The following is a 13,179-nucleotide window of genomic DNA, read 5'->3' as shown; positions in this document are numbered from 1 at the left end:
GTAATGTTGATTATCCTATTATACTCTGTACTCTGATATGTGATGATTACTCAGCTTTTTGCTGACGTGTGTGTATTGTTTTGTTGTGCTATTTGTGTTTTGCGGCCATGTCTTTTTCTTATGGTGGCCCTGCGACGATCTATTTTGGAATTTGTCCTTAATGGTGAGTAGACAATATTATTTTAGCAGGTTGATCAAGTGATCATAGCTAAAGGAGATCAAGTGTTTCGATAAGTCTGTTATAACAAATTTGTAAAGCTGTATAAATAGCTCACTTAGATTTATTGGGTTGTATTATTGGGATTTTGTAAGCCTTAACACTTGACAGGTTATTGAGCGTGGCGGTGATACCTCCGGTTTAGGTGTATGCTTTCGCAATTTTATTCAAAGGTTGTTTAATTTTCATTTATTTATTGTTTATTATTAGTTAGTAAATCGGGGGTGTTACAGTAAATGAATTTATTAAATTGTGCAATTACACGGGTATTATACTAGTTTCTCCTAAACTCTAGACATGAAAAATGGAGCAGGTAATTAAATTCGGTGGGAGTATAATTTTACCATCATCAAATATCATAAAAAGACTAATATAAGACCATCTCCATTAGTGAGACTCAACTTTTAGTATTGAAATACAAAATTAGTTTTTTTTTTTTTTTTTTACCTCCAACGGTGATACTCAACCCACTTTTCAATTTAGCAACTCATAATCATGTGAAGTCTAATTTCCCAATGGTGAGACCCTGCCCACCAAATCATATTATAAGTTTTTTTTAGAAAAAGAAAATTAAAACTTAAATGAATTACAAAACATATTATAATATTAATAAGGACCCATACTTTTTGTCAAATAAGACTCAAAGTTGATATCTAAAACTAACAACTTTTTTTTTTTTAAATTTTTTTTCTTTTTGAAAATTATTAAGTTTAGATACCTCCTCAGTATTCTTTAAAAAAAAAATAATCTCTCTCTCCTTAAAAAGTCCCTTACGTCTCACCACCTTTGGAGATGGTCACACAAGTTTGATAAACTTGTATCTTCCCCATAGAGTCACCGTGGGCCTAACTTCCTCAAATACATATCCCGCTCCCGCATGCTCAAAGTCAAAACACACAAAAAAATCCTTTTATCTAACGAACATCAGTTACACTTCAACTGAAGTTCGCACCAGAAACTTCTTCCATACTTCAATTAATATTCTTATTTATTCAAAATTTTCCAATGCTATTTCAATCAACTTATTGTTTAATCACACTTCATTGCAAAATTTGTCAATTTTCAATTAAAAAACCTTCAAAATGATGTCTACTTTTAACTTCGCTGAAAATTGTTTGAGAGCTGCAATTGTTGTTGAAGTTGAAAGTGGTTATCGGAATATTTTGAGAACAAAAATGAGGTTTTTATCTCTTGAATTTATTTTTTTAACTTTTCAAGTTTTGTAATTTGTGATATTGATTTATTGCCGAAATTATGCAGGTATAATCAGGTTTTGGTTTCGCAGATATCGAAATTTTGCTACCGATCAAAGCATAAAGTGGCGGGAAAGCTATTTGAGGAAGTAAATAATTTTGGTGTTGGAAGAATTCCAGATTGCCCTAAGTATAAGGTTAATTTAATTATTTATTGCATTTGTTCGTTTAATTGATTCTTTTATATTTAATTTGTGGATTTATACAACATAATTTACCAGCATTTTGTTATTATTATTAATTTGAAAATCGAACAATTTAGGGATTATTGTTTGTGTTGAATAGTTTGTTCTTTAAGAGTGATATGTTTTTGAAGATGATTTGTGATATTAGAGTTTTAAAGAGCTTGTTGGTTGTTTGGTGTGCCGAATTTTCGAGTTTGCGTCTTTAGCTTATTAGCTCGAGTTTTTTGTCAACTATAGAGGAGATTTGACGTGTGAGCTTCCGTGGCTTCTGTAAGTTAGATCATTATTTTAGTCTAATTCGGCTTACATGTGTTTACCATTCACAGATTCACTTGAGTGGGTTTTGTGTTTCAAGCAATAGGTATTGCAAGTGCTGTATAATTTTGTTAAGGATGTATGTATAAACAAGGCTTACAAATGATTAAATGTCTAGTAATGTCAGATTAGGGTGGTATGACCATATGAGGGGTCGAATTTCGTTCTGAGGATAATTTGACTGCCTATTCTTAATTTATGTGGCTAGAGAAGAATGGTAGAATTTTCAGAAATAAGATTCCTGTTTTCGAGGTTTTGTAGAATGAGCAATTTATCTTCATTGCTACTGCCACTATATTATGAGGTTTTCTTAGTTTTTACGTGGAAGGTTATATTATTCATATTTCCCCTCATCCCCTTATACCGTAGGCTTCCACTTGGATGATGATGTAAGCACAAATGTTTAGTTTCGAGTTGATTTGGAGGGAGAACTTGTCAAAAACTATACGAGACTCTTTGATTTTGTTATTATTTTTATATTTTTTATAATATCCTTAGTTTTGGTGGATAAGCAGACCTTTATTCAATCCAAATTGGCTTTACTGCTAGAGTGCTAGGGGTTTTACTGCCAGGGATAGTGAGAAGGGAGTCTTGGGTCAAACTAGATTCCCACATATGTCTTCTCCAGTCATGAAATTGGAATAATGGTACTTAGGAGTCCAACCTAATGGTTACAGATCTTTCAGGAATAATTATTCTTGTTGGCCATAACTTGTGCTGCTTATATGTAATATGTTACTTTCCTAACTTTTAGGTTGTGTATTTTATTTATGAGTATCTATTTTGTTCCATTTCCCCTTTACAGGTTTCCGTTATGCTGGGGTACAGTAACCTAGATAATTTAGTAAATAAAAAAACTCACAAGGAATCAGGTTTGGTTCTTGAAGACAAGACAAATTCCTTTGACGTTTCCTTCACATGCAAAAAGTTTCCATCCATCTGCATTGGAAGTTTACCCCGGGTGGAACTGTATGATGATTCAGCTTGGCATTCTCAAATGAAGACTTACTCTCCTGTATTAAGTTGTGAAGAATTTCAGCCTCTCTTGACAGATGGGAAGTGGATGGTTCCAGAAACTCTTACAGAAATGGGCCCACCTCTAAATTCTAGGCTTCCAGATAAGAGTTTCTCAAATGAAGAAACTTCTTCGTCTTCATCATTCCAATCTCAGTCTGATGGTTGGGAAGATCAGCAACTAGCTTTCTTAAGTCCTATAGAATCTTTAGCTCCTGCTGTGCTTGAAAATGACAAGTTGTCTTGGTCGATTCTCGACAAACCTATTAGCTCTATAAAAGGATTGAGCAAAAGGCATTCACGTCAGCTAGAAGAATGTGATTTTCATACGGTGAGCATATATTTGGTTTTAACAGTGTTTTCTGTTATTTTCTCACAGAATTGTTCTGCTACTTTAGGATAATCATGTTAGTCACCATATCATATACATTTTTAACATGTTTCATAATTCACATTTCTTTCATGTAGTTGCGCAAATTGTTAAATCACTTTCCTCGGACCTATGCTGATCTTCAGAACTCACACATGGGAATTGAAGATGGCCAGTACTTGATTTTTGTTGGGAGGATCATGACTTCCAGGTGTGTTTACTTTTCTCAATCCAGTCATAATGGGTGCTGTGGTTGGTTTTAAGGCAGACTTCTGTATTTGCTTCTAGGTTGCGGAATAATACCTATACTAATACAATGATAAATTACTTATATTACGAAGTGACCTAGCTCATTTAAGTTTGGAGTGATGTGTGGATTCCCTAGTTCTTAATCTAGCCTAATTTTATAATTAGTTTTCCTTGAGATCAATAATAATCTCTCCATGCTTGCTGCACATAGCCAACATTTGTAAGTGATAGATATATGTGTTCTTCATTGTTATTTTCACATCCATTATAATAGAAATGATAGTAGAATTAATGGACTTATATTTCATAATTACAAAGAGTTAATGAGAAATTGATAGAAAGGACAGTAGAAACTTTTTTATTTTCCATGGGATCAGCATTGTTTTTGTTATGTAGGGCTGTGAAGGCCAGCTACTCCCTTTCTTTTTTGGAGGTGATTGTGCGTGGTGAGGTTGATCATATGCTGAATGATGAAGTTGAGCAGGATGAGACAAAAAATGAAGGAAAGAAGAGCATATATTTGCATCTGAAGAAATTCTTTCGTGGCCCTCGTTTCACTAGTCAAGGTTTTCTTTGGTGCCTAAAGAAAAAGCATAGGGAAGGTGATATTGTGTGTGTTAGTGGCAAGGTAAGGCACTGTGCTCTCATTTTCAATCTTAGTTGGTTTTGTATGTGCTTATTCCTAACATCTTTTACGTATTGGCTGTTCTTTTGGACACTTCAGTATATACTTCTATGTGTTTCTCTGAACTCTGATTATCCTGACTACTTTGATATACTTCTGAACATTTCTTATTTTTTGAATGCGTTATGAAGAGACTTAGGGAACCCTTCTCTCCCTTCTCTCAAGGGTGGCCCGGAACATGATCATTTTTCTGTATAATTGTGTGTGCTGCATTTTTTAAACCTTATCAGATTCCTATGAGGCTTTTTCTAGTGAGATGTCCCTCACCTTTCAATGTGCTTCACTTCAAGACTTCAAGTTTTCTATTGAGAGCTATGCTTGAACAATTCTCCTCACAATTATGATTTCCTCATGTCACAATATTACGCGCACATCTTTATTAGGACACTTGACATGTGGGTACTCCCCCCTGTTCCCCAAAAGATTGCGCCATTGCAAATTTTTAGGTCATCCTCTAATAATTTAACCTGAAATCTCACCAGTCTATGAGAAGTATAGTAATGTTAGATCTTATGAGATTTTTTTCAATGTATATTTTTAGTCTATTGAGTTTTAATAAGTTTAAAATGTGTGGTCGTATGGAAATGGAGATATTAGTGTTGTAGACGTGTCTTGCAGAAAATGGAGTAATATGTTAGAGATGGAGTATAGAGGAAATATAGAGATGTCATTGTCGATGAGCAGCCCAACAATATAAGGTACATCCTATGGAGGAGAGTGTTTCCTTATTTTGGGACATTTAGAATATGTTATGATCAATGTTGTGAGTGCGTGGAGCTATGTTTATGTGTCTTTGAGACAGGGTAGGGCACCAGAGATGAGTTATTCAATTGACGATAAAGTGCACTCTCCTTCCTATGCTATCGCAAATGTAAAAGTCAGGATTGGCTTTATTCTCTTTTACAATTCAAGAAAATGATTGTTAGTTTATTTGATCACTTTTGGTCATGAGACTGGATGCTTTAGATGTTGATTGTTAGCTGTTTGAATTGCTTTGGAGATTATAATATATTTTTGGTATGCTCGTTCTTCTAGGCCATGTGACTAATGGGCAATGATGAAAAATGACAAGTTTGAATCATGATGTTATGAAATGATGGGGTGGCATGGTTATGAGTACTAGAAAGAAAAGTTTTGTATCATCCGTTATTTCTCATGTATTAAATAGTAATTTAGGGGTTACTCATGGCTACTTCTATCATCTCTCTCCTCATCACTTAGCCACTTGGGTCTCAATATTCATGGCAAAGCCACTTGGGTCTCAATAGTCGTTCTTATGATGGTGTGGCATGGTTAAGATGAAAAAAGAAAAGCATGAATCAATTATTATATTACATCCGTTATTTCTTATGTATTATTAGTTAGTAATTTGGGGGTTACTCATGGCTACTTCTATCATCTCTCTCCTCATCACTTAGCCACTTGGCTTTCAATATTGATGGTAAAGCCCTATGTTTCTTCTTTTAAACAATGGAGGAAATGTTTCTAATATTATTAATTAATAAAAAAAAGTTTGTTGAGGGAACACATGACGGAAAGCTCTAATATTAGGAGCCTATGAAGGAACTTTTAACCTTGAATAATAGTTAAATAGAAGCAAGGTTCAGTCACTTCGGGACGAGATATAGTGATATACTATACCAAGAACATTCATGCATGACCAAAATATACATACCAATTGAAATGACAAGAAAGGATCAGATTTAACATAATTAAGGTCTGGACATGGTGCTGCTAAATTTAGCCATGCATGGTTGATAGCACATCAATCAAATTATGGGATGTGAGAGAAGGAATGGCAGCCTCAATAGAGGATGAGAAAGAAGGTACTGCAACAGCAGCTTCCATGGAGGATATTGTTGTGGATTTGAAAGAGAATTTGGAGGTATTATTAGGTTTAGAAGAAGAGTGCTGGTAGGGAGAGATAGAATAAGAGTTTTCCAGCTTTGGGTTGGGAGATAGAGATTTTGTAAAATAAAGTGCACCAGGCAATATCAGTGAGGTAATTTAGTATTGGAATGGGTTAAAGTCTGATTCCTTTCCTCCAATTTATCCAGTTCCATTCCTTTTCTTGTTTGTACTAGAACCAAACAAGCCATTAGTGAAATAATGTGAGGTTGGCAAGCTCTCTTGCAGTAGTTTGTAGGTGAACTTATTTGTGGCAGAGAAGAGCACCTTGAAAGTTGTTATCTAATAGTCTAAAAAGAGTAAGGATAGCCCCTGTTCCCTCACCCTAGCAAACAGCAGCATCAAAATTGTTACAATTTATTAACACGTCCTCCAACTGTTCTGCTGCAGTTACTTTAATTACATTTCTGCTCCGGTTTTGATTTTCTCTGTAACCCTGAAGTCGTGGATCATTTTTTGCATTGGGTATTTTGTAGATTAGTATCCGGTATCATGGTTTGATGTGTATTTTCTGTGAATTTTTAAAATAATCATTGCTACAGGTGAAAGGCACCTCTAAGGAAGACCACTATGAAATGAGGGAGTATAGCCTGGATGTGATTGAAAACGAAGATGATCCATCTGTTCCAATTGAGGGTAGACCGTATCCTATATATTCTTCAAAGGGTGGCCTCAAGCCTCAGTTCTTCAGGGATATTATGACAAGGTTCATTTCCTAATTACTCTATTTGTTCCTTGTGTGTTGCCTCTTTAATATAGACAAGGTTAATATATATATATATATATATATATATATATATATATATATATATATATATATATATATATATATATATATATATATGTTTTGTTTGCTTTATTTAATCTTAATCCATGTACGTATCATGAATATATGTATAAATTATTATTTAACACTAAATTTGAATATTAATCTTAAAAAAATTTTAAATTCAAAATAAATAACTTTGAATAAATTAGTAAAAACGTTAAGTAAACTTATCACAACAAAAATTGATTTAAATTTTAAACAAAAAATCTAATCTATATGTTGTTTATGGTATATGGATATCCTTTTTTTGGTTATTGTTTATTGTATATTAACTATTTATGATGTTAAAATATAATATTTATATTGTTTGTTGTATATTAATCCGGTTGAATCTTAAGGAGTTTTAACATGATTGTAAAATTAAAAAAAATAATAATTATAAGTTAAAAATATGATGTGGCTTATAGCATGATTAGCCCTAAGACTTAAGATGACATTATCATTTTAAAATTTTTTGGTCTTAAGACAAGACTGCATTTTTTTTTTATACATTTAAGAAGTTGGGTCTTAACAAAATCGAAGTCTTATACACATTAAAACACAATGTTTTGCTAAAAAAATATTTAACTATTTTTTTATTTTTTAAATACATTAATAATTTGATTTATATACAAAAAATGAATGTACGTGTCTTCTTAAAAAATAAAAAATAAAAAATGTATGTAGGTTGTTTCAAAAAAAAAAAGTTGTATGTACGTTGTTTCAAAAATAAAATAAAATTGTATCTATGTTGTTTTTTAATTTGTTATATATTATCTCCTTACTACTTGCATGGCAATATAAAGAGTAAAATTTTGTTCATAATTTTTTCATGGCAATATATATAGTAATGCCTCAGTAAAAAAAAAAAAAATAAATAAATAAAAAACGAGCAAACTTGTACCTCTCGTTAATTGCTACTTTCAACAAATTCTTCATTATAGATACTCGTGTTATAATAATTAATTTTCAAGTATCAAACTTTGTATAGATATTGGTAGTTACAAATATAGTTGTTAAAAAATAGCCGTTGAACGGTTGAAGTATTTAATTTTTGAAAAGTTGTTGAATAATGGCTATAAGCTAAGAATATATAAGATTTTAATCCCCCATCACTACTCACATACACTCTTTTTTACATACACTCTTTCTTGAATAGTTATAACATTCTTAACTTCTATTAATACAATCGTTCTCAACCTATCAATTGTGCACTATGTCAAATGTCGCTAATGGCTAAAACATAATTGACAAATACATTGACAACTTCTTAAATTCATATGTAGAAAATACTACTACCTTCGTTAATAGTTACGTGCAAATTTATTGTTTAGGCCGCTATACGTTATGTGCAAACAAAAAATTTCTTTCCTTTTTTGGTAAAAAAAGTGGTCAAAAGACCATTTTACCCTCATTTAAAAAATTAAAACACAATTTACTAACTATATTAAGATTTAATTAATCATTACTTCTCACCCAATTGAATTCACCTTAACTAACCAACCAAATCTAATTATCTACTCTTCACCTTCAATTCAAATAACCAAAATCCATCTTCATTCATCTTCATCTCCATTCGTCTTCATTTATCTTCATCTTCATTTTCATCTTCCCCATATATTTTCTCCTCTTTCAATCTCATTATCTCTCCATATTTTTTAGATCTTATTTCTCTCTCTTCAACTTTCAAAAAATTTGTGGTGAGTTTCATTAGATTTGAGATCTTCTTTCTCTTTCTTCAACTTCCAAGAAATTCAATTCGTGGTGGGTTTGTCGAATAGGTGGGGATTTCGCGGTGGTTTTCGTCGAATTGGTGGGGGTTTTCGTGAGGGTGGTGGCTTGGATTTCTTGGGTTTTGTGGGGGTGGATTTTCGTGGGGGTGGGATTTCGTCGGATTGGTGCCTGGGTTTTGCGGTGGTGGATTTTGTGGAGGAGAGTTTCGTGGGGGTGGTGGCTTGGGTTCGTGGGGATGGTGGGTTTTGTAGAGGTTGGTTTCGTGGGGTTGTTTTTGTGGAGGTGGTGGCCTGGTTTTTGTGGGGGGGGGGGGGGTGGTTTTCATGGGGATAGTGGGTTTTCTTGGGGTGTCGGTGGTGGTGGTGGTGAAGGCGGTGTGAGTGGTGTTGCGTGGTCTTGTTGGTGACGGTGAGTGGTTGGTCTTGGTGTTAGATCTTCTTTCTCTCTCTTCACCTTAATTACATACCCCTTTAATTCATTAATCACAATTATGAAATTTTGCATTGGAAACCGTGTTGAGGCCCAAAGTTGCACATAACCATTAACGCAGGTAGTATTACTTTTGATATTTTAATAAGTATCAACATTGAAATTACACAAGTTGTCTCATCTTCCACTAAACATACTTGGAAAAAACAAAGTCCTAACACTGATAGACGTGATGTTGTTGGTAGATTAGGATTATCCCCTCTTCAAAAGTGCACTGCAGCAATGAGAATGTTGGCATATGGGGTTTCAGTGTGAATTTCTAGAAAAACGAGAATTGAGTGCCTAAAAATATTTATCAATGAGATATTTGGAAAACATTATTCGAGAAGTCCTACAGTCGAAAACATTTATAACATACTTCAGGAATCGAATGGGAGAGTTAACATCATTAATTCTATTTCATGCGATCAACACGACATCATATAAAATGTTGTTGGGAGACTAGGACGCCCTTGGTTGCATGAGAATGGTGTTCTTGGATGTAAATTACAAGTATTAAGAGTTAGCTTTATGATCTTGCGAAGTAATGCTATGTTTTTATACATCAAGTCACCAAAATGGAGTATGAACAAACCTTTTTTTTCCCTTTCTCTTTTTCTTCTCTAATGCTCTCTTTTTCTCCTCTGCTTTCATGCTTTGTTTCCTCGTTTCTTTAATTTCTCCTCTATTCTTAATCTAAAGATTGCTAAACATTTCTTCACTTTCTCTTTTTATGCTTCAACCTATCTTATATTATGGCAGTTGTGGTAGATTTAATTATTTCTCAATCCAAAGTTTGTTGCTTTTATTGCTTGTTTTTCATTCTAATCTTTTGATTGAAAAAATACTACGTATAATAATTGATAGTGGGGGTGTAATAGTGTAAGTTAGGTGATACCCCCCTCTTTTTCCAATGGATATTAGGTGGCAAGTTAGTCCATATGTTATTTTGCTTAACTTCCTTTTTTTTTTTATATATATTTTTATAATAATGTATCATTATCTATTGACTTTTTACTTATGACATTCAGCAGTATGTTAACAAACTATGATATTATATGCTATTTTGTAGACAAATAGGGTTATGATATTGATTATGTTTTTCTAAAATTACTTATAATTTACGTACTCTATTCTCAACAAGTGCAACATATGGAGTAGGCATGCCTATCTTATATGATGAAGAGAGAAATAAAGAGAGATGGAAGAAACGCTCACATGATCAAGAAAGAGATTGAAAAACCAGTCAAAGCTTGTTACTCTTTTCGTGTTTTAATAAGTGTTACACTTTAACCAGCAAATAGTTTTAGGCAATTTAAATGACTTAAATAAAATAAGAAGTTGGGTAGTTGGAGTATTAAAAATATTGTAAAAGAAAGATAGTGGTATTAATAATATATTAAAAAGAAATGAATGTGAGAGAAGAGAAATAATAACAAAATATAGTAGTGGGTTTGGGTGGAGATCTTAAGAGAAGAGAGATTAATATTAAAATGTAGTTTTTTGCCAAAAAAAAAGGAAATGTAACACTTATTAAAACATGGTCGCATTTGATAAGTGTAACACTTGTTAAAAGACGGAAGGAGTATATTTATTTTAAATAAACTAGAATTTAGAATGTTCCAGTTCTTTTGAATATGGATGCTAGTAGTATTGTCATATTGATGTATGTTACTTACACTCCTCATTTACCTTTTGTGTGAGATCTTCCGACTTTCGATTTGATTATACTTATGTTTTTTCATAAATAGTCGAGTTTAACACTTGGACACATACATGTGCTTGACACAAGTATTTGAGTCCAAAAATCATAGGTTTAAGCATACTTAATAATTTATAAATGATTGCTCTTGGGGCCTCATCATCCTAGTGAATCTTGTACTGTATAAAATTAAGGGACATGTTATTTGTTGTTTAATTTTTGAGTAATTTACCATCTAAACCTACAAATTTTTGAGAAAAATAAGATGCATATGGCTATGACGCTCCCATAGAGGAGAAGAAGCATTCCTTATATGGGGATTGATACCTTAACATATTAGAGGCCTTTTGGGTAGGTCTTTTGTCTTATACCACTTGCGGAGAGGACAACATCTACTAGTAGGCTCATGTTGATTGGGGTGTATAAGATGGTATCAAAGTCGAGGCCCATTTCGGTGTCTTGTTGTGGCTTTAGGAAACAGGCTACTTAAAGGAGGGGAGAAGCTCCCTATGGCGCTCTTAGATCAGAAGTTACGGAGAAGAAAGCATTCTTATATGTGGGTTGATATCTTAACCTAGCAGAGGCTTTTTGGGTAGGATTTCTATCTAGCACCAAAGCAAATCCTTGCGGGCTAGGCCTAGAGAGGACAATATCTACTAGTGGGCTCATGTTGACCCGAAGTGTTACAAAAAGAAGTGGTTTTTGTGCTTTGTTAGTGCTGCTAAATACTCCAATATCCCTTAGTTGTCACTTTCGATTTGAGTTTTCTAGAGTTGGGATTTAAGTGCTGGAAGTTTGTGAAGGTAAATTAGTTTTTACTGGTAATGTATAAAATCAATATAAATTTTGAACAGTCTAGTACACCCGGGATAGAAAGGGTGGTGATCTTGAGTATGGGAGACTAAAATCCCTCTAATTATCTAATGCCAATCACGTTGCATATTAAGTTTTGATGTATTTACCCTTGAATCAATGAAATTTTCTTCTATCCAAAGTATTTCATGGAACTTGTCGTAATAGGGTTTTTTTTTTTTTTTTCCTCCTTGCCTAGATTCTATAATTTTATTTGGAAAATTTAATATCCTTTTTAACCCTAGGCTTTGTAAAGTACATTCAGTTTTGTGAGAAAACTTGGAAACTGTGAGCTTCCATCTGGTAATAACCTATCTATAGTACTATATCAAGAGAAAAGGCATTTTGGTTGATAAAATTGACATTTCCCAAAATACCCCTCCGGAAATGCAAAATTACATATCTTTTTTGCACAATTAAATATTAAATATTTTTCCTGTAATAACTATCCATTATTCATGTTTTAAAAAAAAATTACCCTTAAAACAGTTATTTATGCCACACCAAAAAAAAAAAACCACCAATAAAAACTTCTTTTTAACAAAAAAAAAATAAAAATAATATATATATATATATATATATATATATATATATATATATATATATATACTAGTTTTGTGCCTCATTCGATGCCCGGGTTATTTATTGAATTTTAAAATAAATTTTATATATACATCAAATTTTAAAATATATCATTGATATAAAATTAGTTAGGAATTGATGTGCTTTTGTGACGATTTGCTATCTAGTAGGCATGTAATGACTAATAATAATATTGGTGGAAATGTTCGATTTAATACATTAAAAAAAATAAAAAAAATTAGTAAAAAATAAATAAAATAAAATAAATGTTCAAAGTCTGTTGGGTTGCCCTGAATCCAAAACTTTGGGCAAGAGTGTAACATTTCTTGACTCGTAACCTGAAGTAACCCAATCCGAGATGACTCATGACCCGACCCTAAATGACAGGTCTAGTAATAAAATTATATTAGATTGTGAAGTATATTATTTTAACCGATTAATATATATTTTAAAGGTATGTTTTACGCTTTGAACTACTTCTTTCGCTCCAAAAAATATTATGATATAAAAAATAAATTTATATGATAATTTTTTAGAATTACAACCTAATATATATATTTTTTAATAAAATTATAATTCAATTTATACATTTGAAATATCGGTATTTTATCGAAAATAAAACTCTAAACTAACAATTTTATCCTAAGATTCTATCCAAATAAAATTCTAAACTAACTTTTTTTTATCTAATAAAGTCTATATAAATCTAACGTGGTGTGACACTTGGCGAAAAGTTGAAATGCCAAGTGTCGCTGACTGGTTAAAAGTTTAGCTTATATATATATATAAAACTGCTTTTTTTTTTTTAAAAAAAAAAAAAACTACTCTCTTTAATCA

At 32.4% G+C, this 13,179-nt stretch overlaps 1 protein-coding gene across 1 annotated transcript in view; it reads left to right on the top strand.

The window, feature by feature from the left end:
- The first annotated feature begins 1,057 nt into the window (after window positions 1-1,057).
- Window positions 1,058-13,179, top strand: part of LOC145563786 (ATP-dependent DNA helicase homolog RECG1, chloroplastic/mitochondrial-like) — a 29,170-nt gene continuing 17,048 nt past the window's right edge. The window contains exons 1-6 of the mRNA XM_081624213.1: window positions 1,058-1,397; window positions 1,478-1,607; window positions 2,776-3,315; window positions 3,453-3,565; window positions 4,000-4,231; window positions 6,739-6,902. Coding sequence (XP_081480339.1) covers window positions 1,300-1,397; window positions 1,478-1,607; window positions 2,776-3,315; window positions 3,453-3,565; window positions 4,000-4,231; window positions 6,739-6,902 — 1,277 coding nt within the window. The 5' untranslated portion in view covers window positions 1,058-1,299. The remainder of the gene's footprint in view (window positions 1,398-1,477; window positions 1,608-2,775; window positions 3,316-3,452; window positions 3,566-3,999; window positions 4,232-6,738; window positions 6,903-13,179) is intronic.

This window comes from Chenopodium album, chromosome 10 (assembly GCF_948465745.1).
Source record: "Chenopodium album chromosome 10, dcCheAlbu1.1, whole genome shotgun sequence".
In the NCBI taxonomy this organism is placed as follows: Eukaryota; Viridiplantae; Streptophyta; class Magnoliopsida; order Caryophyllales; family Amaranthaceae; genus Chenopodium; species Chenopodium album.
Note: the sequence above shows the minus strand (reverse complement) of the source record. Positions and strands in the feature narration are given on the sequence as shown.